We start from the raw sequence: 26,677 nt of genomic DNA on the forward strand, positions 1-26,677 counted from the left end.
TTTAGGGAGTACCCAGCCTGCGGAGGTTTGTCACATGAAACTAGATTAATGGCCTAGCTCCAACGAGTCTCCTGTAGCTTAGAGGTACAGCACCCGAACTAGTAATCGGAAGGTTATAGGTTCGACTCCTGTTGGGAAAGCTCGGATTTCTTTCTTCCGAGCATGCCTGTGTCAGTGACCGAATAGCATGACACAGCATTCTCATTTATTTACGAGGCGCTAAATATAATATCAGGTTTGTTGCATTGCGCATGTGAAAAATGATAATTAAATGATTGGCAACAGAAATCGTGACAGGGGAGAGTGAACACCACATACATACAAAGGACTCTATCAATGATAACTTTGTATGGCTACTTTAGTGCAGGGTTAACCTGCATTGTTCTTTAGAGGATAATCCCTCGCTAGATATTTAAAAAACGGCATACAATTTAAGAATTCTGGCAGCTTTGATGAAAATGTTAAGTGGCCGTGTTTAAGTCAGGGTTCACAAAGTAAATATTGTTCTTTAACAATTGTAAGGGATTTCCTAGTTTAATGGACAGAAAGAAGACTGCAGTTCCCAATGACTTTCAGTTAAATTTTGCTAAGTGAAAATTAAGGTGTTGTTTGAGGACAGGGTGCGACCCAAAAAAACGGATTTGTGATTACAGAAGTTTAACCTAACGTGAATAACTTAATTTCTTCGACCTTTCAAGACCTCGAATCGAGCAGGTATGAAGCTATAATGTTACCACTTGTCGTGTAATGCAACAAACTTCTGATTACTCACAAATTTGATCCTTCATCAATTAACCTCTTTACGGATCTCTAATTGTGATTGGCTAATTTTAAAGCTAGTGGAATGTAGATGGCCCTGTACAAAAGCGTATGCGACCAAGTTTAGTTTAATATCGCAATTACAATAATGCCGCGTGTATTTTGCACACGGTTGAAATGCAATAACCTCTATTGACCCTCACATCTGATATCTAAACAATGGGTAAAAATGAATTACATGATTTGCTTCAGAAACTAATTAGTAAATTAAAAACAATTATCGTGGGCAGCAGACGGATTTGATCTCTCTTATCATCAAAGAGGGCAAAAACAGCAGTTATTATAATCAATGCATTTTTGCCAGTTACTATCAATGACAGCAGTTTATTTGTATTACTATTTACATAAACAGTATTGCATTAGACAAAAAAGCGTAATAAATGACGGTAATCATAAAGCAGCAATACTAAATTGAGTTAATTAATTAATTAATTTATTTATTTATTTATTTATTTATTTATTTATTTATTTATTTATCTATTAACAACTAAGTTGTTTCCTGTAAAACTTGAAAATTAATATAACCTAATCGCACAATACAGATGGAAGGATCTGTCATAGAAAAGTAATAAAATTTCACCAGGCTCACCAAGAGTTACAGAAAGGGTAGCTTAAATTGCTATGTTCAAAGAACGTGTGTGCACCGCTGTATGTGTTTCATCGCGTAGTAACCAGGTTGCGACTTGTCAAATGTCGCCCAAATCCATACAAATGTCTCTAATTCTGAAATGGCGTCCCCCAAATTCATACAAAGTCTATAATTTTCCGATTTTTGAAACTCTTCTACGTGGTTGCAATCTAACGACAGAGCCTGAAACTTGGTAAACTGACTAATTTCTGTCTCCATTGTCTTCAGAACGGGAAATTCACCGCCAAATACTGGCATTCACTTCAAAAGAAGAACATTTTGGAATGAAGTGGAGAACTATACAAAAGAAATTATTTATCCCAAATTATAAGCCAAAACTGGCTACAAACTACTGCTCCTCAAGTTGAATCGAAAAAGACTGTCTCCAGGACCCTTACCCCTGTGTACGCCCTGAAAATTACTGGTCAGCGGTATTTGGGTAAGTACCTTTTTCACTGCGATCAAAATAGGGTCAATTTGCTGCTGACTTAATAAGGCTTGAAATCCTTCTAATTTTTTGTTATTGTGTGATCGATATAGTCCTCATCCTTTCACGGTATGATTAATAATGTATTTCACTGTGAAGTTTGGGGACCCTAAAAAATGTATCATGGACCAAACCCAGTCCGAGTCTCCTGGCGTAGAATTTGGCATGTGTTAGTACTGAAAAACGGAACCACATCTGCAATTAGCTAAAAGTTTGGGTTAAAAATATCAAAAGTATCAAAATGCTTGAGCAGTCGTTAGTGTGTAGAAGTGTCACTAAAGGCCAAGTAACGGCTGCATAAGAGACAATCGTTGAATTAAGAAATCAAATTTCTTTGCTAAGTGTACTTATTACCTAACTGTCCTTGTTTAACTTCTGTTCTGATTCGCTGTCTATGCGTATCTTTATAAATGAAAATTATCGTCGCATATAACATTCTAACGGCTGTTTTGCCTATGTAAAGCGTTTTATAGGCGCATAGAGAGAAAATAAGAAAATTTGTCAAGAAAAATTTTTTTGCTCTAATTTCCTACATTATCACTACGAAAAAAAAGTAGCGGCTCAATCAAATAGGCATTTCAGAAACGCCTCATGGCACGACCTTTTAGTAGCTTTGCAGATTCTTTTTAGAAAAGATAAAATAAATCCCTGGAGCAAGGGGAAATGTATGTTGGCAAAGTTTGGTTCACTGATTTGTAGACATTCCCTTGACTTGTTTATTCAGCCACTGTAAAAAAGAAGAAATGAAGTACATCAGCTTCGCCAAGACATCACACTATTGACCCATGCGATGTAATTGGTACATATGTTTACTCTGGTGGTTCTAACGTTTTTCAAGTTTTTCCCGAAATTGTAATGTTTAACATCACTACGTTGGACTTAAGTGGAAGAAAAATGTGAAGGCCATAAAAAAACCCAAAGCAAAAATAATGGATTACTCTGACTTTCGTTCTGGTAGACCTATGAAATACTTAGTTGTTTAATATCTCTTGGTGTTAAATACCTTTAAACACCCACAAGCGAGGAACAATTTATGTCAACGTATTAAAACAATCAACAAAAAAAGTTGCGACCGATTTCATTTCTTTCTGGGAGCCGAAATCACAAAAACTTCCTTTCTGGATATTCATTCATTCGTTCGTTCGTTCATTCATTCGTTGAATGTTTTTTAGAATTCTTTTCACAAGCTTTCGTCTACTGAAGCAGTCTTTTTTATTTTTGGTTGGATGTGGGATTGCCATTTTCTGCGCTAAATCTGTTTCTTTTCTCTGTTCCGTACTTACCAACTTTTTGATCGTAAAAAAACAGGCCGCTTTACAACTTTGCTTTTAAACACTTTTGTTACAACCACTTGTCCCGGAGGTGGATAGTTCAACAGCCAAACATTAAACAAAGATGATGTTTTCACAAAAAGACAACAACATCAACCACCACAACATTTGGATAAAAAAACTTACTATTTTCACGCATCATTTCAGCGCTTTGCTTCTTTGCGTCCAAATTCAAGTGGATGTCATCACCAATTAGTACAAAAGGAGCCCAGTACTTCACAGAAAAGAACTTCTCTGACTCTCGTAGACACTTCATAGCCTGGTGAAGAGCTACACTGGCAGTTTTACCATCTCCAAGATGTTGGTAGAAACTCTTCATGAACTCCAAAGTTGCCTGGTCTGAAATTGCCCAAAGCGACGCCAGCACAGAACGAGCCCCAGCAGCCAAGAAAGCCCGAGCAATTCCAACGACACCCTCAGAATTAATCCCGCCTCTGCCACTATGACAACAACTAAGCACAACCAGTTTTGCTCGCAGCTTAAAAGCTTGGACATCAGAAATTTTCAACATGTAGTCGTCTTCTTTAGGACCCTTGTTCCTTGCTCTGAAACTTGAACTTCCATCGCAATGTTTTTGCCATCCGGGATTTGGAGCCAAAGCAATTTCTCCCGTTTCCCTTCTTCCATGAGCTGCGATATGAACCAAAGCGGCCGAAGTAATTCGTTTTAACACCTCGTCTTTGGTTGCCTCTGTTCCTGTTAGTGGTGGAATCTTTAGAATTTCTCCTATCATCTCTACTTCCTTTCTGGCACATGGCAGTTGCCTGTACTTTGGATATTGGACATCCCCCAGATATGGATCTCCGACAAGCAGTGCCTCCTGCACACTTTTGCAGTCATCAGGGCGATCTGTGATCAGTCTTAAACTGGTCAACGAGGGTACAGTGCGGATGTGGATAGATGTGCTCAGAGCAGAGAATGGAACCAGGCAAAGGGGACCATCGGGGACAACGATCAATTCGTTACCTTGACACAAGTCTGCAATGGGACCAAGAATTGCATCATGTAATGGTTGTAACGCATTGATGGTCCATTGTGAGGGCACTCCTTGTTTATCTTCATCCTCTTCATCATTGTCATCAACATCACCATCATTTAGCTCCTCCAGTGAACGATTCTCACATTTTGCGCGGACACGAACTCCAATTTCCTCAAAAGTAGTATTCAACAAGACAGTCACTGCATCTTCGTCCGCTCTTCCTTGTTCCAATTCGTTTTCTCGAAACACAACCTTGCTTCCCTGGCTGATAATCCAGAAAGTGATTTTGTTGCACCTGTGACCCAAGAAAACCGTTTTCGTAGATAACTTGTTTGAAATGAAGGAAATGGTTTCTTTAGGATCAAGTAACGTCGATGGAGATTCTGTGAAACCATACTGTGTTTTTAAGATGTCAACCAAAGTCTGTGCTCGGCCTGCCTCAGCAGCACACAAAGCCTCATCTATTTTTCCCAGCTTCAATAGGTTTTGCCAAAGATTACTGTAAGCAGCACGATAAAGTTCCCGAAAACTTATTTTTAAGGCGTCTTCACGAGTAATGGAAGCTCTGACAATATCAAGTAAATTTACACTAGCTTGATAACATTCGCAGGCTTCCTGAACCTTTCCAAGAATTTCGTTAATGTTGCCGAGCTTATCGTAGGCCCACCCCTCCATGGTTATATTGCTTACTTCCTTTGCTATTTTCAGACACTTTTCTTGATACTGTATGGCCTTTTGGACATTTCTCATACGCAAATAAAGGCAACCAAGGTTGCCATAGGCCCCACCTTCTCTGGATCTATCGCCTACTTCTTTTGCTATTTTCAGATAATTTTCATAGTACTCCATGGCCTTTTGAAAGCTTCCCAGTCTCCGATGAGCGATGCCGAGGTTGCCATAGGCCCAACCTTCTCCAGCTCTAGCGCCTACTTCTTTTGCTATTTTCAGATAATATTCCTGGTACTTTGTGCCCTTTTCCAAGTCGCCCAGGTACAGATAAGCGCCGCCGAGGTTTCCATAGGCCCCACCTTCTCTGGCTCTATCGCCTACTTCTTTTGCTATTTTAAGATCCTTTTCATGGTACTCTATGGCCTTTTGGAAGTTGCCCAGGCTCTGATAAGCGTTTCCGAGGTTTCCATAGGTCCCACCTTCTCCGGCTCTATCGCCTACTTCTTTTGCTATTTTCAGACGCTTTTCATGGTAATCTATGGCCTTTTGGAAGTTGCCCAGGCTCTGATAAGCGTTTCCGAGGTTTCCATAGGCCCGACCTTCTCCGGCTCTATCGCCTACTTCTTTTGCTATTTTAATATCCTTTTCATGGTACTCTATGGCCTTTTGGAAGTTGCCCAGGCTCTGATAAGCGTTTCCGAGGTTTCCATAGGCCCCACCTTCTCCGGCTCTATGGCCTACTTCTTTTGCTATTTTGAGATGCTTTTTATGGTACTCTATGGCCTTTTGGAAGTTGCCCAGGCTCTGATAAGCGTTTCCGAGGTTTCCATAGGCCCGACCTTCTCCGGCTCTATCGCCTACTTCTTTTGCTATTTTAATATCCTTTTCATGGTACTCTATGGCCTTTTGGAAGTTGCCCAGGCTCTGATAAGCGTTTCCGAGGTTTCCATAGGCCCCACCTTCTCCGGCTCTATCGCCTACTTCTTTTGCTATTTTGAGATGCTTTTTATGGTACTCTATGGCCTTTTGGAAGTTGCCCAGGCTCTGATAAGCGTTTCCGAGGTTTCCATAGGCCCAACCTTCTCCGGCTCTATCGCCTACTTCTTTTGCTATTTTCAGACGCTTTTCATGGTACTCTATGGCCTTTTGGAAGTTGCCCAGGCTCTTATAAGCGATTCCGAGGTTTCCATAGGCCCCACCTTCTCCGGCTCTATCGCCTACTTCTTTTGCTATTTTCAGACGCTTTTCATGGTACTCTATGGCCTTTTGGAAGTTGCCCAGGCTCTTATAAGCGATTCCGAGGTTTCCATAGGCCCCACCTTCTCCGGCTCTATCGCCTACTTCTTTTGCTATTTTCAGACGCTTTTCATGGTACTCTATGGCCTTTTGGAAGTTGCCCAGGCTCTTATAAGCGTTTCCGAGGTTTCCATAGGCCCCACCTTCTCCGGCTCTATGGCCTACTTCTTTTGCTATTTTGAGATGCTTTTTATGGTACTCTATGGCCTTTTGGAAGTTGCCCAGGCTCTTATAAGCGTTTCCGAGGTTTCCATAGGCCCCACCTTCTCCGGCTCTATCGCCTACTTCTTTTGCTATTTTCAGACGCTTTTCATGGTACTCTATGGCCTTTTGGAAGTTGCCCAGTCTCTGATAAGCGTTTCCGAGGTTTCCATAGGCCCCACCTTCTCCGGCTCTGTCGCCTACTTCTTTTGCTATTTTGAGATGCTTTTCATGGTACTCTATGGCCTTTTGGAAGTTGCTCAGGCTCTTATAAGCGATTCCGAGGTTTCCATAGGCCCCACCTTCTCCGGCTCTATCGCCTACTTCTTTTGCTATTTTCAGACGCTTTTCATGGTACTCTATGGCCTTTTGGAAGTTGCCCAGGCTCTCATAAGCGTTTCCGAGGTTTCCATAGGCCCTACCTTCTCCGGCTCTATCGCCTACTTCTTTTGCTATTTTGAGATGCTTTTCATGGTACTCTATGGCCTTTTGGAAGTTGCCCAGGCTCTGATAAGCGATTCCGAGGTTTCCATAGGCCCGACCTTCTCCGGCTCTATCGCCTACTTCTTTTGCTATTTTCAGACGCTTTTCATGGTACTCTATGGCCTTTTGGAAGTTGCCCAGGCTCTGATAAGCGTTTCCGAGGTTTCCATAGGCCCCACCTTCTCCGGCTCTATCGCCTACTTCTTTTGCTATTTTAAGATCCTTTTCATGGTACTCTATGGCCTTTTGGAAGTTGCCCAGGCTCTTATAAGCGATTCCGAGGTTTCCATAGGCCCGACCTTCTCCGGCTCTATCGCCTACTTCTTTTGCTATTTTAAGATCCTTTTCATGGTACTCTATGGCCTTTTGGAAGTTGCCCAGGCTCTCATAAGCGTTCCCGAGGTTTCCATAGGCCCAACCTTCTCCGGCTCTATCGCCTACTTCTTTTGCTATTTTCAGACGCTTTTCATGGTACTCTATGGCCTTTTGGAAGTTGCCCAGGCTCTCATAAGCGTTTCCGAGGTTTCCATAGGCCCGACCTTCTCCGGCTCTATCGCCTATTTCTTTTGCTATTTTGAGATGCTTTTCATGGTAATCTATGGCCTTTTGGAAGTTGCCCAGGCTCTCATAAGCGACTCCGAGGTTTCCATAGGCCCGACCTTCTCCGGCTCTATCGCCTACTTCTTTTGCTATTTTCAGACGCTTTTCATGGTACTCTATGGCCTTTTGGAAGTTGCCCAGGCTCTGATAAGCGTTGCCGAGGTTGCAATAGGCTCTTCCTTCTCTGGATCTATCGCCTAGTTCTTTTGCTATTATCAGATTCCTTTCTTGGTACTCTATGGCCTTTAACAAGTTGCGCTTGCTGAGGTTGTAATAGGCCTTTCCTTCTCCGGATCTATCATGTGCAGAATCTTTCTTTCCAATCTTTTTATGTGAGACTGTAGCGAAGTCTGTAGAAATTTACATAGAGGACATAGTTATTCTATGAATACATTTTAAAGCCTGTTCATACGGGCACTACTTCAGGACTGTTTGTATGTGCTCATGGAAATCAAAAAATATAACTCGAAAGAGGAACAAATGATGTCCATTGTTTGAACTTAAAAGATTTCTTAAGTTGATATGAGTCCAGTAACATTTACGTAGACTGTTGTATTCTGGAGGTATTCCTTGATAAGTTGGGAAGTCTCGCTTGAAATGTTTTAGTAATCTAGGCTGAGGGAGTCTAAATACACTTAATGTACAGGAAATGAAAACTTGGAGTATGCAGATAGAGTCTATACCGTAACATACCCCTATAAAAATTGTGAAAGCGCAGACATTATCATGTCCAGAAACTCCCAGTAAGGCATTGGTCTCATTTACTTCTCCGCTAAGACCTCTTTCCGATAAGTACAAGGAGTTCTTGAGTACTTTTAAGAACAATATGACCTAGTGGTGGTAGAAGTGTTCAGGTCAATATCGCTCATATTTTGGTAAAGCATACAGTCTGTAGATAGTTTTCACAATTACTACTTCCTTTGGTTAAAATATGGTGAAAATAGACGGCATTTTGTAAAAATTTGGAAGGCTCATGTATCAAATTTGAATTAGTGACGCATTTGAAGATAACATGTGGTTTTCTAAATGTATTTGTTTTGATCAAGTGCAAACTTAAATAGGTAAATTATGTAAAACGTTATTGGAAAACTTAGGTTTCCTTGCGAGTAGGACGCATTTAATAGAATAGGCTATAATTTGGGATTGTTTTGTTCTTTTTTCCTTGCCAATTTTTGCTTTTATGTGCCACTTTTTCCGATTACATAAAAATTGCTTAAGCAAATAATTTTGAATCACCCAAAGGGTCTCGTTTTAAACAACGTCTTAATCGTAAACCTGGCCTTTACACTGTAGACAATGGCCTGTCTTAACAGAATGGTCTGGGAAAAGTAAACTATATAAGTATAACAAGAGAAAACACTAGTGGACCAAAATACTGGAGGTGGAATGAAGGGCTAGATCAACTGGAATAAATTAATTACGGTTCAAGGTTAACAGAAATTAGCGAAGAATCTAACGTTTTAACATTTAAACACGAAGTTTTAATAAAACAAATAAAATAACTTGCTATTTTTCTCCATAAAAATTGCCTCAAGTGTAGCATCCCAACAAGACTAACCGTCACAAAATCTAGTGTGAGCAATTTTAGTTGCACAGTTAGCTTTCAACTTCAAGATTCGATATCCCATCTTTACAATCTGCGACATTCTCAGATATATTTACGAAGGAAATACGTGTTGTCCCTAACACGGGAGACTGGCTTTTGGTAAACAACAATTATCACAAAAGTAAAGTAGTCTTAAAGTCAATCCAGGTCACGCGTGAACAGTATTTCCAAGAATGAAATGAACATTCGAATTTCTCTTTGTAATGTCCGACGTGTGAATGGAATGTTGGACATTTCTCTGGAAATCGTTCCGAAAAAGACGCATTAACTGAAAAAAAGATTCAAAATACTTGGGAAACAATTGTTATTCTTGAAATATTCAATTTTGCAATGTAAAGAAAAATTCATAGCTTTATACCGTCAATAAGCTAGGGAAATTTATATGGGAACTCTGAAATTTCGTTGGCGATTTTCAAAACTGACATGTAAATTTCAAAACTTCGTTGAAATTTCAAAAATATTGTTCACGCGCGACCTGGGTTGACTGTAAGTACTTACAAACGGACCCTGTATAATGAATATTCAAACGGTTCAATTTTCAATGTCAGCTTAAATTTCCTAAATGTACTAGCTATCCTGAGTTTTCCTCTCCTTTTCTCTGCTGTTCTCTCTGGATGTAGAGCTGCTTGTCTTGTGGGCCTAAATATCAGGGCAATAGCGTCGAGAACTACCTTTACCCCTGTCACAACTCCGAATCTTCCTGAATATAGTTCCTGAAAGCATGCCGAGAGGCTATATTACATGGTTGTCCTCCTCAGTTTAAGGATCACTCCATCGCCAATATCCAAGGTGAGGTGTTTGGCCCTCTTTCAAGGATCCACATGTGTTTGTGGGTCGCGTAAGATAATGCTGGGAGGAACGTCATGGAATTAGGGGTGAGGATTGATAGTATAACATCATCATCATCTATGTAGCCTAGGAGCCAGTTTTCAAGGTTATTTCCACATCAAGGAGCAATTTCATTAACAAACGCACCGCAATGGCCTTCTTGATAGCGCTTTTGTTTAACTCAACTATCCTCTCCTACTGCTTGTCCAATCAAGTGGCACGCCTGAAGTTGAAACGCAAGCTGATTTTGTTTTCAGCAAGGAGCTGGTTCAACTTCTCTTCACACATAGCTTTCATGAAGCACCATGCAGCTCCAGCAGATATTGATCCATGATCTACATACACCTCTGGTTATTCTTTCATTGGAATCAACCTCCTCAGACTCAAAATGACTTCTTAGGTTTTAATGAACGAAAAAGGGAACTATTATAGAGCACAATGTATGCTAACCACGTATGCAACCATCTAATTGGCTTTGTAACCCGTTCCTTCAGGAGTATGAATGGGCTGGCACTCGGTTGTGTCATTCGTTCTTTTAATCGCAAATAAGCATGACTAACTGTCTGGTTATCATGTTACTCACTTAGCGGTCTATGTGGTCTCATTTGTTAGGTCGCTCTGTCTGTTCGTTCCCACCATGCCTCCGTTCAGTTGAGTCATTCTCACTGGTATTACCGGTGTCTCGGCTTGAATGTTATTCATGGGCATAATCTTGTAAACTTAAACATATTATAATCTGTATTAAAACATGAAGAGAGATCTGGTGTTTTAATACTTATGGCTCTCATGGTACTGAAAAAGACTTCTCATGATCTGACCCACCAAAAACATAGCATTATGAGTAGTATAGGAGTTGTGGGTACCCGCACATTTTATGCTGATATCCCACCAACTCCTTTACTACACCCACCAACTCATATACTACATTCATCAGATGGCAAATTGTGCTCTTAACCATCAGACGGAAAATGCGCTGATGGTTCTATATACTTCCCATTGCATGACCTCTCATGAACAGGAAGTCACAATTCTCGGAAAAACAGGAAGGCTATGATGTCATACCACATGGAAAGTCCCAATGAGTCATCAAATTAGCTATTGTTTTTCAAGTCATGTGAGAGCCGTATGATCTCTCAACCAATCAAAAACGTCACAATTTTGCTTCACAATTAAGTGAAACTCCAATTGATTTGTGAAATTTGTTGTGTAGAGGTGCCTTTATCCCTTAAACAGCTGGATCAACGCTATGAAAGCGTAACTTTGAAGTTAAAGTTGAATGATATCTTCTCCAAACTAATAGATACCAATATGCGGCAAAGTAAAGAGTGATAGATTAAACGCATCATGTAAAAGATATGAAGAATATCTCATCCTATTAATATAGAAGATGTTTTGTAATAAGGATATTCATGACGAATTAAAGAGTATGGATTACGTTACGTGTCCATTATGCGATGAACAGATTCGAGCTTGTTCAACCAAAAATGAAACGGGTTGTGAAAATGTGAAAATTCAAAGTGACAACGGTATGATTGTACGTGTCAATTGTGGTCAAGTGGGAGGTTATGAAGTGGCAAAGGAGTGTATTTAACAATTAGACGGCGAGCTCGAGGTTTCTATCGGCTGAAAGTTGGCGAGGGGCGAAGCCCCGAGCCAACTATCAAAGGCGAGAGAAACCGAGAGCGAGCCGTCTAATTGTTTTAGCATACCTCAGTAATCGATCTATCAAGCAAAAAAATATTTTTATTTCATAAATTTTTATACATTTGTGCAATGATGCATGCTAAATCGCGCGCGCTCTGACCAACTGGCGCATTTGCAAAGTTGATTCATCAATAAAAACAAAGCTGCACAGTGATCGTGCCATACATTGCGCAGTCTCAGAAACTTGCAAACCGTAGAAGAAAAAATGATGTTAAGCTCAAACTAAGCTTAATTTCAAAGTCCTTTTCATTTTCAAATTCTGGTAAAGAGTTGACAAACATTTTGCCGTCTGCTTCGTCGGTGTTGTCGTTTACGCCGCCTTGGTGGTTTTTTGTCGACAGAATTGCCCCGGATAGTCTCTTCGCAGCTTAAAATATCGTCTACGTAACCCTGGGGTATTTGGCGGAGGATAAAAATCTTTGGAGTGAGACTGCGTTGGTTTTCTCTTCCTCTCCTCCCGAAATAAAGGTATGTGTAAAACCACGCGGTTTGCTGTAATTGTTTAGGATCTTTTGTATCTGCATTTCCCAGTTGACCACTTTCAAAAAGCTTTTGCAATTGCTCGCTTGTAATGGGAGTTTTATGAACAACTGGACGAACTTTTCCCTCTTTCATCAGATTTTTACAGACTGCATTTAGCGTATCATTTGCCTTCTTGAATTCATAATCACCGACGATAGACCCCGGCTTGTTAATAGGTGCTTGCTTCAAATATCTATTAATGGCCGCTCGGATGGCTTTAAGTGAAGAAACTTTAAACAGTTCTCCATTTGTTTGTCTCACTGACACGTAAAACCTCTACAAACACGTTTTTAATTCGACTTTGGTTTGTTATTCAATGGGTGTCGCAATTTCTTTTTGGGTTGAAAACCAATCTAAAACAAAGCAAGAACCGCAATTGTTACTTTTCTTTGACAATTTTGTTTTGTTAGCTTACACGCAGTTTGTTGTTTGTTTTAAATAAAGCATTTTATTTCGCAAATTGTTATGCGCATTACATACTTTGTAGCTTTCTTTGTTTTTTTCTGGAATGGCACTTTGCAAAACGTTTTGTACGTCTTCTTAACAAACTTCACGAAAACGCAAAGGGGAAGCCATTTTTCAAAAGCTCCAGGTGCCGTCTATCGATCGATAGACGGCATCTGTGTACGTAGCCAATCAGATTGCGCGTTTACGTGATAGTCGGTCACTGAGGTATGCTAATAATTTTATGAGAGTAGGAGTAATATTGTCAAAAGGTCTGTTTACCATAGACGATATCATGTGAAAAATTCAGTTTATGATATATGTAATAAGAATAAAATACAAATTACCCATGATAAAATAAATTGAATAATTAAAATATTTCAAGAAATCGAACAGATACTCCCTCAATTAAACGGAAATAGAAAAAGAACGATAAGTACATATTTTATCATTACGTAGTTATTCAAAATGATGAATTTACCATATGAAAATATTCGGATAACCAAATTAAAAAAAACCCCGCTTTTTATAAACGATATTTGGGCAACATTCAAACATTAATAGGTAAAAAGATGCAATCGATTATTGACAGGTGAAAATCTTATTGTATTTTTTTTCACCCGTTTATCAGCAAGAGGGCTAAATTATCAAGTATAAAATCGTCATAGTGTTGCATTTTGCTATAGAATTCTTTTGAATTGAATTCACCAGATCTTAAAATGTCTTTTATCTCGCTTAAAAGGTGCCCTTATGTTTGAAAAGCGTATCGGCATTGATCAACCTTCTTCTCTACGTCCTTGTGCTTTAATACGGAGACAGCTCATATAGCTTCCAAACTGACTCCTGATGTAGCTACTGCAGAAGTGATACCTTCTGTGGCAAATATTACGCTTGATATATCACCAATCAGCTTCCATTTTCTTAATCTTTTGAACGCTGCCTTGTAGCACCACTGTTTTTTGGGATATGATGTGTAATAAACTTTTAATTCCTCTATTTGATCTTCAGTTAATCTGTCAGATATATGGTTCAAATCAAATATATTCTTCATACTATTTAGTTAAATTATTCTTCATCCGAACTAACAGGTAATTCTCTAGGTATCACTATATACTCCAGAAAACACTCCATTCCCCAGCCAGAAGGATGTGTATTAAAGTAGCAATAGTATTTTGTGAAATCACTACTGAAAAAGAACTCCAACTGTTCAAACCTACTAGCCACCAAATCAGATTTAGCATGATGGTATCTATCATTTCTTCTGATGTAAACGTTTTGTACAACAACATCTTGTAAAGTAGTAGCACCGTCGATATCAGAAGCGCTTAACAAAGGAATCCATATGTAGTTAGTTTTAGGTATACCAAGAGCCTTTCTTCCAATACGACCTCGTATTTGTTCATTTCGAAATTGAATTATCTGCTTTTGTAATTCAACCTTTAAAGCGTCGAGAGCAGTTTTTATACTTGTTTGTATTTGTGTTGTTATTGTATTTTTCAATGTTTTGATTTGATTTGTAGTTTGTGAATTAATTGTGTTTATTTGAGAAGTAGTTTGAGTAGTTGTTGTATCTTTGGTAGTGTTAATCAGATTTGTCAATAAAGTTTCTGTTGTTGCAATTTGATTTATCATTTGACCCTTCAACACAGCAGGATCAGCATCAACTCCGTCTTTCATTACCAAATGTCTATTTTCAGTATCTAGGTGACCATCATCATTTTCATGAATGTTAGTATATTTCGGATAACTGACGGTGTATTCTACTTTATTACTATTTTCATCTAAAATATGGTTTCTATTTTCATCTTTTGCGTAAGGCATATATTGATACCTTATATTAATTTATAATAAATTGTGCATCTGACATATTTCACCAAGTACAGTATAACTAATTGGAAACGAACGTATACCCGGCTGAATTTGTTGATTAAGTGAGATCGTTACATTTCTTTAAGGAGTGAATTCATAATTTTCTGGAGACGTATATCCTGTTTTTTGTATAATTAACAATGATATTTTGTTAGAATCGTTACCAGAAAAGTTCATTTCGATTTTGTATATATAAACCTTTAATAAAAAACGAAGTGGAATATTATAATCATTTATATCACGAAAAGAACGACCACTCAGAGAACTATCAATCATTTGCATTGTATAACCAAATAATGGTTTTATATAAGCTTTTGTCACAGCATCACTTTCATTAACAGGATTTCTCAAACCATAAATATTTATTTATTATTAATTAATTATTTATTTATTTATTTCTCAAACCATATTGATATTTCGATCAAAACCCATTCCAATATATTGTTTTACAGACGTAAGACTTGCAGCATCTTGATCATTCACAGGATTAGCTAAATTCGTTATTTTTTTTATTATTATTCATGTCAATATCTCTCTGCATCTGCATATCTCCATTTTATATTCAAACATCCTGTCATTTATATTATCATAAACAGCTGAATCAACACTATCAGACCAACCCTTTACGCCATAAACAATCAGATAATCCTGTCTTAGAGTCACCGTTGCTGTACCGTGCATAGTGAAGTAAATGTAATCCGGTGTGTCTTTGCTTCCGTTACTTATTCAACCAACACCTTAGAATAATCAGAAAAATCGTTTTGTTCCTGCGAATGTATATAAGCTGTGGTAACCTGGCATTTTACTTGTATATTTGTCATTTCAGGAGGGTAAAATTCAAACACAATTGTATATGTTCCAATATCTAGAGGGTAAATATTGAATCCAATCCTTGATCTGTACTCATTAGATCCAGCGTCCTTTGTCAAAACTATGTCATAAGCTTTTTTATTTCGATGCGGTGATTGGTTGAAATCAACTATACCATTCACTGTGAAATTATATTCAGAACTGCTCTCATCTTGATCTATGAGGTATTTGAATGCATTTGTTTTATGAGACGATATTTAATGTGATTTAGCGGGTGTATCGTCAATGTATTTTTTTTTTTTGCTCGCATCTCCATCATGATAGGGTGTTCTCAAACTCATTAATAATTCATCAGGAGAAAACAAAGAAAATCACTACCGTGACCGTGGTTTGGATATGTGATCCTAATTACCATAAAATTTTGCCAACTTTAGCCTTGAATTTCTCGAAGAATCATTGATCATTTGAGAAGCCATATCAAACACTCGAAAGCGTGTTTCATCAGATATCCAAACACCTCGAAGTCGTTTAAAAAAAGTCGGCTGCACCTCGTTTTTTCAACCTACTTCTCAGTGTTTGGATATCTGATGAAACACACCTTCTCGTGTTTGATATATTACTTCTTACATTTTGTATGCAATTATTATCCATATCAAGTATTCCATCCATCGAGTCCCCAGATCTACTCAAAGAATCATACAGCTTCTACATATTGTTTATTTACACCATCAAGAGCATTAATTAATCGGGTTTGCTACATTTGTTATCTTATTGTTTCCTAAAGTTAAATCACCAGTCTTTGCATTAGTACCATCGTTACTCAAAGCTAAAGAAAATGCATCATTGATTGTATTTTCTACAAAAGCAATACTATTTGACAAGTAATCAATATTTACAGCGTCATTACGTTCATTAGGATCTGGATTTGTGACATTGGTTAACTTGTTTCCATCAAGATTCAAATCGGCAGTCATTTCTACGCTTCCATCCTTTTAAATATAATCCGATGTGTTTATGGTTGGTATTTTAGCTATCTCGGAATTAACATAACTTTTGTTAACAGCTTCATGACTACTTGTAGCTGCATATCAAGGGCAGCCTCCATTGGAAATGATTTTTTACGCGATAAAAATATTTCTCTTGTTGCTCTATAACTTACAGCTTTGTTTGTATTTTCTTGTATTGAACATGGTTGAGATTGAAGAATGAGATCACTTGTCATTGTGCCTCCCTACTTTTCCACAAACATGTCATTTTATGCACTTCTTTGTTTTGCTAATTCACCATCAACATAAGATTTATTTACAGCATCATTATTATCTGTAGGATTGGCCACTTGTCTCTGAAAACCTTTTTACCAGTGATCGTTTGGTCTACAGAAGAGACCATTATTTCACTTCTTCTCCGGTCATCATAACCATCATAGTTTTTAATATCCGGGATGTATAAATGCACGTTGTTATATGATTGATGTTCAGTCATGATTCGTATTTCATCAGAATTACCAGCATCATCCGCATTGTCTTTCAAATACAAGCTTTGTGTGTGTAATTCACCTGTTGATGAATATATAGCTGCTTTGTTATTAACAACGTAACCAGCTCTTGCCCCATCCGACAATTAAATTTGTCTATAAACGACGATATCATTCAGACCTGTGCCTTGTTTCACATTGACCAGTTTTTTGTTTTGTATATCATAGTCACCGTCATCTGTTAATTTGAAACCACCACCAGGATCGCCCTTTTCACCTTTACCAAATGATTCATAATACGAATATTTTTCAGGTAGTAAACCCTTTGAATAAGTCATTATAGAAATATATTAGATTATATCTTCTCTTTAAAGTTTTTGGCTTTTAATATTCGTGGTTTATCAATATATGGGAAGCTATACGGGTCTTTGGTTGCTTTTCCATATTCATATTTGCCGATATTTAGCTCTCTTCATATCATGTTTTTCTTGACTGATGTGTTTGAAAGCTTTAGGAAAACATGTCTTCAGTATTACAAACTAGACCCATGTCACTATTTCACGTCTCCAGGTTTAAGTTGGGATGCAATGTTGAAGATGACCGATATTAAACTAGATCTTATGAGTGATATTGATAAGTTTTAGTTCATTGAAAAGGGTACAAGGGGAGGTATTTTATATATTGCTAACCGCTATGGAAAAGCAAACAACAAGTACACGGAAAACTACGACGAAAGCGCACCGTCGAAGTATATCATGTACCTAGATGCTAATAATATTTATGGTTGGGCAATGAGTCAATATCTACCAACAGGAGGATTCAAATGGTTTAAGCGTGATGAGATCAATGAAATCGAACTATTCATGCGCAAAAAGAATAGTGAAAAAGGATTGATCCTTGAGGTTGATTTTGAATATCCTCAGGATTTGCATGATAATCATAATGACTACCCTCTTGCTGCTGAAAAAATGAATGTTGACGAAAGTATGTTGTCAAAATATTGTGAACAAATGAGAAATAAATATGGTATGACAATCGATCAAGTAAAAAAAATAATCCCGAACTTGAACAACAACAAAAATATGTGCTTCATAATCGAAATCTTCAACCGTATATCAAACTCGGATAAAAAGTAACCAAAGTTAATCGGGTGTTAGAGTTCAATCAATCAGCTTGACTAAAGAAGTATATCAATTTTAACACACAAAAAAGAACCGCTGCTAAAAATGGCTTCGAAAAAGATTTTTCGAAGCTTATGAATAACAACGTTTTTGAAAAAAACAATGGAGAAGTATTCGTAAGGGAGTGAAGGTGAGACTAGTGACTGATCAACAAAAATTAGCAAAATTAGTATCTAAACCTTATTATATTATAGGAAAATTCACCTCCTGACGAGGGAATTCCACGTTAAATTTCACGCAAAAAACCGATATCGCACGAATCGCGAAGCGATGAGTGCGATATTGGTTTTTCAAGTGAAATTTAACGTGGAATTCACGAGTCAGGTGGTGAATTTTCCTTGAATCGCATAGCTTTTTAAAAATGAAGCCGTTTACCGTTCTTTGGGCGAATGTTGCAATATTGGCAATGTGCGTTAAAAAAGCCATTTCAAATGAACTGTCACGACTGTAAAAGCCAGCGAATAGGAAGCAAGCCAAATGCACAAGACTTTATTTGAACCTCTTGTTTCACAAATCACCGTTTTCTGAACTTTTACAGAGGCTGCAAATTACATGTATATTTTTACGTTGAAAATAACGTAACTGAATGTGCTGAGAGCTTTTATCATCGATTACGTATTTCACCTTTACGAATCATAAACTCGAGGAAAACTCGTCAACAACGGCTGAAAGATGGGCAACGTGCTCCAAACTGAGAACTCAACAAATCTGCTGGTAAGTTGCTTGCCTCCAAATAAAAATTACCGTACTCGAATCGTACCGGTTAAAATACAATGGTCATTGCTAACATGAGTTTTTGGAAAGGAAAACAAGCAAAATGTCAAAAAACTAAGTTAATACTGTGTTCGTCTCAATCCAGAGAACTGCTCTTGCTGCCGTCGGGGTTGATATTCGACTGAAAATTGATGGAAATATTTACTGGGGAGTTGTTGAACGATACCCCGGTTAACAGTCCGCTCAAAGCTTTCATTGGATACACCGAATAACTGTCTTCGTCGTGAAATCTCTTTAGTGTACAATCGGCGGTAATGCAGAGGCTGAGCTGTTGCCAACAACTTCTGGCCAAGGCTGAGGTGAAGTGCTGCTTGTGTTGCCCGCGTCGTTTGCAGTTGTGTTAGCACTTGGTGTAAAACCAGCCAGCTTGTTAGACATTCGGCGCTGCTTTTCAGCGGAATTGTGGCTGTAGCTAGAGATTGAATTGGGGTCTGCATGGCCTGTCAGCTCCGAGATTTCAAGTGGGTTAAATTCTGCACGCAGACTTTGGATGACTGTTTTGCGGCCGCTTGAATTCGTGAATTTTCCGTCCAAGGACGCGATGGATTTTCTGCATCATTTTTGCAAGGGTATTTCTACCGACGGGAACTGCTTTATACCAAATATTTGATGTTGATTTGTCCAGTGGAGTGAGGAAAAAATTTCCAGGAACGGTTTCACCTTCAGGACGACGTGCGACATACTCAATGAATGCTCGGTATTGGTCCCGCTCTCCTCCATCCGTCTTCCAGATTTTGTTGTTGTACTTTCTGGCACTTTTTCTCGAACTTCCTTCGTCTCCTTGGCGATTCTTCGTTTGGCGTTCCTTATATTCAACGTACTGGTTAGTGACGGTAAAATCTTTTATGAGGCAGTCGTATTGTTCCTTAAAAGCTCGCATGCCAAGGTGCGTGACATTATTCCACCAAACAAGATGGAGAAGCGAGCGAGGATTTTGCAGGCCAAGTGCTCCGGTGGACCATATTTTCTCGATTTCATCTTCTTCTAGGGGCTGAGCAGCGTTCGGTTTATTTCCAAGACCTTTCCTCTTCAAATCCTTCTTCTAAACGGACAACATGTTGGCAACTTCATCAAATTCTTCATTTTTCTCAATGTCGAAGTTGTCGGGCCGGTGCTGGTGGACATGGCCTGTGGAGGAAATAGCGGCGAAGACCATTGCGGTAAGTTTGAAGTGAACCAGGCTCATATTGTTTGCCTTCGTCATCCTTTTTTTTTTTTTTTTTTCGTATTTCAACAAAAAAATGCTTCAGTAATTGGGAACGGCGGTACCGGTACTCGTACTTTTTTGTTTGTTTTCGGAAGCCATATTTTCTTTGAAGGCCCCTAGTTCACTTTCTGTGTACGCTACAATTGAAACCGGCTCTTCCTTGGTAGCTGCAGTACTCTTGCTTGTTTCTCTTCCTTCCGCCATTTTTTCTTTCGCGATAGCGAGACTGCTGCCGATTTCTCGTGCTCGTAAGCGTAAGCGGCTTCTTAGAAAACCTCTCGAGGAAGTCATAATTTAAATTAAAACAAGGAAGATCTTCTGTTTCCTAACTTCGGTCAGGTTTTAAATTGCTTTGTAAACGGAGACAAAGGTTTTGAAAACACAATTGTTCCCAATTTTGACTGCGTTGCTATGAGAGACTACGCGTTGCTATGGTGCCATATCGGTCAACCTCGCTTTCAAGTCGCAATTCTACTCTGAATTCCTCGCCTCGATAGCCAATCAGATGGCGAGAATTCTAAAAGCTATGCAATTCTAGTAGAAAGATTTTCAATAATGATCTCGTAGGAATTTATAAAATCAAGGAAACGATAGAGTTGAACGTAGGAATGTATATTCTTGATTTTAGCAAGACTTTGATGTACAAGTTGGATTATAATTATATTAAGAAAAACTACGGTGATAAAGCTAAACTGTTGTTTACTGATACAGACAGTTTGACTCATGAGATTGAAACAGAACATGTTTATCAAGAATTTTGGAAGGACAAAAATACGTTTGATTACTGCGATTACCCAGAGGACTCACCATTCTTTGACAAAATGATTAAAAAAGTGATTGGTAAATTTAAGGATGAAGCTGCAGGTATTCCGATCACTGAGTTCGTTGAGATCAAAGATGTATTCCTATCTGAAAGAAGACAACAAAGGAGGAAAGACTGGAAAGGGAATCAGAAAATTAATGATTAAAAAGGATATCAAACAGACAAACACGAAGACTACAAACAGGTTTTATTAAAAAATAAACAGATTTACCACAAGATGAAAACAATCAGAAGCGACAACCATCAGCTTGGAAGTTATCAGATTCTCAAAACTCGCGTTTTAATGATAAAAGATAAATTCAAGATGATGGAATCAAAAGTTTCGCCTACGGACGTCATAAAATTCTTGGTTACGCGTTGGTAAACACAATGAGACTAGTGTGAGGGAACGTCCCATGACATCATGAGCTTCCTGCTTTTCCGAGAATTGTGCCCTGCTGTTCATGAGATGTCATGCAATGAAATAGCATAGATTACCGACGCATTTTTCCGTCTGATGGTTACGAGCACAATTTGCCATCTGATGGATGTAGTACATGAGTTAATGGGTGTAGTAAAGGAGTTGGTGAGAAATCACCATAAAATGTGCTGGTACCCTCAACTCCTATACCACTATTTTGACATGGTTCGCTCTGATTATTTTTACAGGCGTGGAAACACATTTGTCGTTGTCAAACCAACTCCCCTATGGAAGGCGGAAACGTTTTCACAGTTCATCATACACCAACTTCTGGATGTACAGTTGTGTGTCTGGGAGGTATGTGGAATGAATCCCTCTGCTAATAAAGAGCGAAAAAGCTGCGCAACTCCCTCACCCATGTTTCAGCATTTTAAACTTTGCTCGCACAATGGCGTCCTTCAGAGAATGTCCCCTTTTCTATTATACAGGGTGAATCTGTTTATTTCTCTTAGAGGCTTCTGTGACTACAGTTGTTCATGAGCACTTGTTTTAGGTGAGGCAGTGATAGATAGTATTCGTAGTATGTTCTCCTCAAAAAGTGTCTAAGAAGAGTTAACTCTGAAAAGTCCAAGAACCTCTCCTTTGATGAAGTCTCTTTTAACTCCATATTGGTGCCATTAAATAGAAGAAAGTCTACTGGAAGGTCTCAATGGGCTTAAAATGGTGCGTACATCGAGCACCAGGTCCTCTCTAAATCTCTCACGTAGGTGTCAAAGGAGTTTTTTTTTTCTCTTTCAGATATTTCGGCGGTGAATTTGATAGTGGAATGGTACTTATTAGGTTGTTCAATGAACTATACAATTTGCTTTCTGGTTGTGTTTCAGACGGAAAAAATGTCGTCAATATAACGTTTTCAAACACGTAGTTTTAGATCGCTTTGGATTACAATATTTGTTTCAGCCTTTGTCATGAAGGTATTGGCGAAGGCGACTGCCATTTTTCGTATATCCATAGCAGTTGAGATAATTCAGGGCGGAGTTGTTGTTTTATAGAGGGTGATTTAAGACTTACACAATATGTGAATTCTCTCCTCTTGAGGTATATTTGTGTAAAGACTCGTTGAGTCCATCGAAACAAGGATAGTGTCTTCTGGAACTTTTGTTTGCTGAAGGGGTTTATCAATAAACGATGATAGTTTTTCTGTAGGTCCACCACACCCTAAAATCATTAGTCTACCGCCTAGGGCCGGATCATGTACATGCCTTGCTTCTTTATTTGTAAAGGGACGCTGACTTTCTTTTTAGGGCAACATATGAATCCTTACAAGAACGTTTACTTAATAGCTTTGATCAGTTCAAATGTGAATTTCAAGCCCACAATAAAGCCTGACAGCCACAACTGTAGCAACTTTACTTGGGTAGCTTTTACTTCCACTGTACGTGCTGCGGACGTTTGGATAACTTGTTCTGGTGGCCAGCATTTACGAACTACTATCCACTCAATCATTTTATCTCCCCTGATGAACAGGATGGCTGTTGTTTCCGGTTATCTGGGTTTTGCTTAACCAGGTCTTGCTGCACAACAGCGAGAACTTAGCCGTGGCTCCAGGTGTACGTGTCCAGTGAGGACTTCGGAATGCCAGGATCAATGATACTACACTGAGTGAGTTTTGTCTTAGATGGTAGATCATAAGTTAAGTGGATAAAGATGGAGGTAGCAACAGGTTCCATGAACAAGAAAAAGTTCCGCAGGGGCTTTTGTGGTCCCGCGTTCTCCTCCAAGGATCGAAGACCAAGATCATCATTGGAATATAAAACTATACTCTGATCACGACAATCTTGTTGATTAAAAAAAATTCTTTTTTTTTTTATAATATATTTCAACCTATTTTTTTAAGACGTTAGGTTACTTCATAATCTACGTTAAACTCGGCCTCTGTCGATTTCTTATTTGTGCTGTTCCTAGGATCTAGGAACTTGAATTACGTATATTTCCATGACATTTCCCTTTGGAGTTTTCATACATTTTGTATTCTCAAACCACCAAATTTTTTTTGTTAGCTCAAAACCACGGTAATTTGTAGGAACGCGTTTTTGTTTATAAAAACCAAATGGTACGCAAGCAACAAGGTACCTTCGGGTGTTCCTGTGGAACTAAAACCATTTAGCCAAAATCTACTGTTTTCTAAAGAATAAGGCATATTGATAAAGTTTGAATCTCAAGTCAAAATTCAAAACATATTCTTATTAATTATTACAAAACTTTACATCCACTTGTTCTGAAAAGAATTTGTATTCGGAATTTTGGGGTTTACAATATACTTTTGTATAACCCATGATGGGTTCGAATCCCGTTCAAGCCTGAAATTTTTTCAGGCTTTCTTTTCGTAACTGCTTAAGTTCATTATGATGAGAGTAACTTAAAATTCCCGACAGCAAGTTTAATCCAGCATGCCACTTGTTCTCTCTCATATTGAGACATAGAGAATGGAAAGTCACTAGACTCAAAGTGAGATGTACTGGAAATTCTCCCTCCTCATTTCCATTCTTGGTGTATAAGACTTGCATAATAGCTTATGGTCACGGGTGACGGACAAAGGCATTTTTGGATCATTTATTACGAGAGATTTTGTCAGTAGCCAAAAAGCTTGTCCAAAAATTATATAACTAAAGTGAATATTAGGTTAAAAGAATACTCATACAAATAGGGCATTGAAAAGTTCATTAAAGAAATGTATTTTTTTTTGTGGTGATTCTTTAGGCTGCGGGTTTTGTTGAATCGTTTTTGACAAACATTTTCATGTTTCATGCCTTCTAGTATAAAATCTCCGCCGGCGTGACATTAATGTGAAGCCATCAACGTCAAATCGGTGATACATTCGATGGCAATCGGGCCATTCAGATTGATTTAAACAAAGGTTTGCTTTCATTTTCTAATAAATGAAAGTCAAGATAGAACCGCATTTTATAAAATTCCAATTTACTGCCTAAAGAAATTTTTCCGCCAAAATTTTGGTCGCGGAAAAATTTAAATTCTAGTAGCCTTTCTCAGTGGTTATGAAATCAGTTTTATCTCAAGGCGTTCTTCGTTAAAGGAAGAAAGCTTAAAGAACTTACTACAAATGTAATTTCAGTTTTCGTCGCTCTTTTATCACCCTTTCTAGTTTGATACGCGAGCCTTCCAAAGAATTCAAACTTAGTTTCATCAATGTTTTGTGTTCCCTAATAGGTTATAAGACATTAAATTCACCTGAATCTTCCTCTCTGTCTGTATTTCGGAGCTTGTTGCTTTCATTGACAGATCTCCTCCTTAGTTCCACCAATTTCTGGTTATTATTGTAAATCTTACACCAGTCAAGATTTATAACAAGCCGGTTGTAAAAGTTATCTAAAGCTTACAAATTCTTCAGACTGGAGGAAAGGTCTCATGAAAAAAGTGTGTTAATTCTTTGCCTGCTTTTCTTCTATGTTTCTTTCTCTTTTTCCTTCTCTCACGGAGAAGTTAGGGACAGCAGCAAAATTGAAATCATCGTGAAGACTAAAAAAATTTTTTTAATGAGACTTGAGCTAAGAAGGTACGCACGCAAAAGCAAACACGTAAGACTTTTGGAAAGTTTGAACATTACAAATCTTTCCCATTGAAGCCATCTGTAGTGAAGGATACTGCCAATCCTTTTTCACACCACGTGATGGCTTCCTCAAACTGATTCAGCTGAAAGGATGCACTTGCTCCTAATAGAAAGGAAAATGTAAGGTCAGCATTGTTTATGCTTATTTGATAAAACAACAGCTGAGATATGTGCTGTTCGTACTAGGAATCTCATTATCCATAGCGGCAAGGTTATGTTGCAAGTTAACCGATTGCCATCCCTGCCATTCATAAGCAGAGACAGTTTTAAATAAAGTCAGTGAAGTAACACGCTAAGTTTTCACAACAATGGACTTCCATTGTTGCAGTCAATACCGAAAAGCTCTGTCTTGGTAGAGAATTAGGGTCGCTTCCTCCGTAGTTTTGCCAACAAACGTCACGTTATATTAGGCTTTGGAAAATCGATAGTTAGTATGGATGTTATTTTTTGTGAACTCGGGCAAAAAGAACCCGTTAGTTTTTTTTATTTGTGGCTACAACTTTTGTTTTCAGATGATCACTTGGTTGGGTTTCCGCGCTTCCTAGTTTCAGACTCCTTCTCCCCTTCCCTTTTTTACTAATTATTTAATCTGAATCACCTACCGAACTAAAACTTTGAACATGCAACGACTGGAAACAGGAAGACAAGGGGATGGCCTTATTAATGATAAAATTGGCAATTCTGGAAGTTGAGGTCAAAACACTAAATCATTTGTATGTCAGATTCCTGTAAACAGAATCGATCTTAAAATGGCGCTTTTTATATGACATGGACTGTCCGTAATCTGCATAGAAGACAACAAAACGTATTTTTCCAACAGAGTTAACATTTAGCTGTGTAGCTCATGATCAGTTGAAGTATGTCACTGCAAAATGATATCCATCCCAATAGTATATCCACTTTTATTAACTCGTACCTGTTAAGATCGCTTTCAAATAAGATGGCTGTAAGGAACAGGCAACTTTTGCATCACTTAAGGAATCAGCATACTTCCCTGTGAAAGAATAAAGTATAAGGAGAAAGCTAGCATATTGATGTGGGTTCGATTGAAGAACCCTTTGATATTTTGATAAACCAATTTAAGTTAACAAAAACTTCTCACCCAAACAAAAATGAGCGTTTGCCCTGTTGCTGTATAATTTGGCTTTCACTTCCTCATCCTTGCAGTTTACTTTAATTCCTTCCGTGTAGAAGTAGATGGCGTTGTTGAAATCGTTCTGTCTGTAACTGTCATTACCCTCATTTTTGTAAACCTCTGCTATTGCTAAAATGAAGAAATTAAGAAGACAGTGTATTGGTAGATACCGCGCAATGGCGTTTCGTTGTGAACGCTGGGACCAATTTGACTCAAACTTGTAGCTTAAAATCTTAGGCCCTAGTTATTACATGCTCATGCAAAAAATGAACTCAATAATTGTAATCAAGAATGCGTTATTTAAATTGAAAAAATAGATCAGTGGAAATAAAAAGTAAAATACAGCTAATAACATTAGAAGAGTTGAACGATACGTTTCATTGAGTTTCTTTTAGTGCACTTGTGCAAACCAAGCGGCTCAGCTTTAAACTACAATTGTTGAAGTTTTATCAAATTGAACCTTGTTACACGTGCCTTCAACTCATAAAACGCAGTGAACTGGTAAGAGACGCTCTAGCCTTCCTCGGTAAATCATGTTCCAAGATGGCGCCACTAGCACACCGCACGTACAGTAAGACACACTAGGGGAGGGTATCCGAACTTTGTTGGGTTTATACATTGAAATCTTCTGGTAGAAAAGATCCAAGAGTTTCATCTCACCTCTTAAAGTGTCATCATCAAAATCAAATGTTTCCTCACCAGCTGGTGTGAGGTTATTGTCATTTGCAGCGTCTTTTTGACTCTGCGCCATAAATGCTGGGAGTTCGGGCTAAAAAACC

The 26,677-nt window shown here is 38.3% G+C and overlaps 2 protein-coding genes across 2 annotated transcripts in view; both read right to left on the minus strand.

Moving 5' to 3' along the window:
- Window positions 1–26,677, minus strand: part of LOC146489888 (hsp70/Hsp90 co-chaperone CNS1 homolog) — a 187,430-nt gene that overhangs the window by 156,155 nt on the left and 4,598 nt on the right. The window lies entirely within an intron of this gene.
- On the minus strand, window positions 1,050–26,677 carry LOC146489899 (uncharacterized). Its single transcript, XM_085112828.1, has 7 exons — window positions 26,559–26,677; window positions 25,866–26,027; window positions 25,680–25,757; window positions 24,799–24,866; window positions 24,385–24,478; window positions 3,392–7,843; window positions 1,050–2,661 (listed from the first exon to the last, which is right to left on the minus strand). The coding sequence occupies exons 1-7, from the start codon at window positions 26,647–26,649 to the stop codon at window positions 2,651–2,653; spliced, it is 4,956 nt and encodes a 1,651-aa protein (XP_084968954.1). The 5' UTR covers window positions 26,650–26,677; the 3' UTR covers window positions 1,050–2,650.

This window comes from Pavona decussata, unplaced genomic scaffold, assembly GCF_977016875.1.
Source record: "Pavona decussata unplaced genomic scaffold, jaPavDecu1.1 SCAFFOLD_2, whole genome shotgun sequence".
Classification (NCBI taxonomy): Eukaryota; Metazoa; Cnidaria; class Anthozoa; order Scleractinia; family Agariciidae; genus Pavona; species Pavona decussata.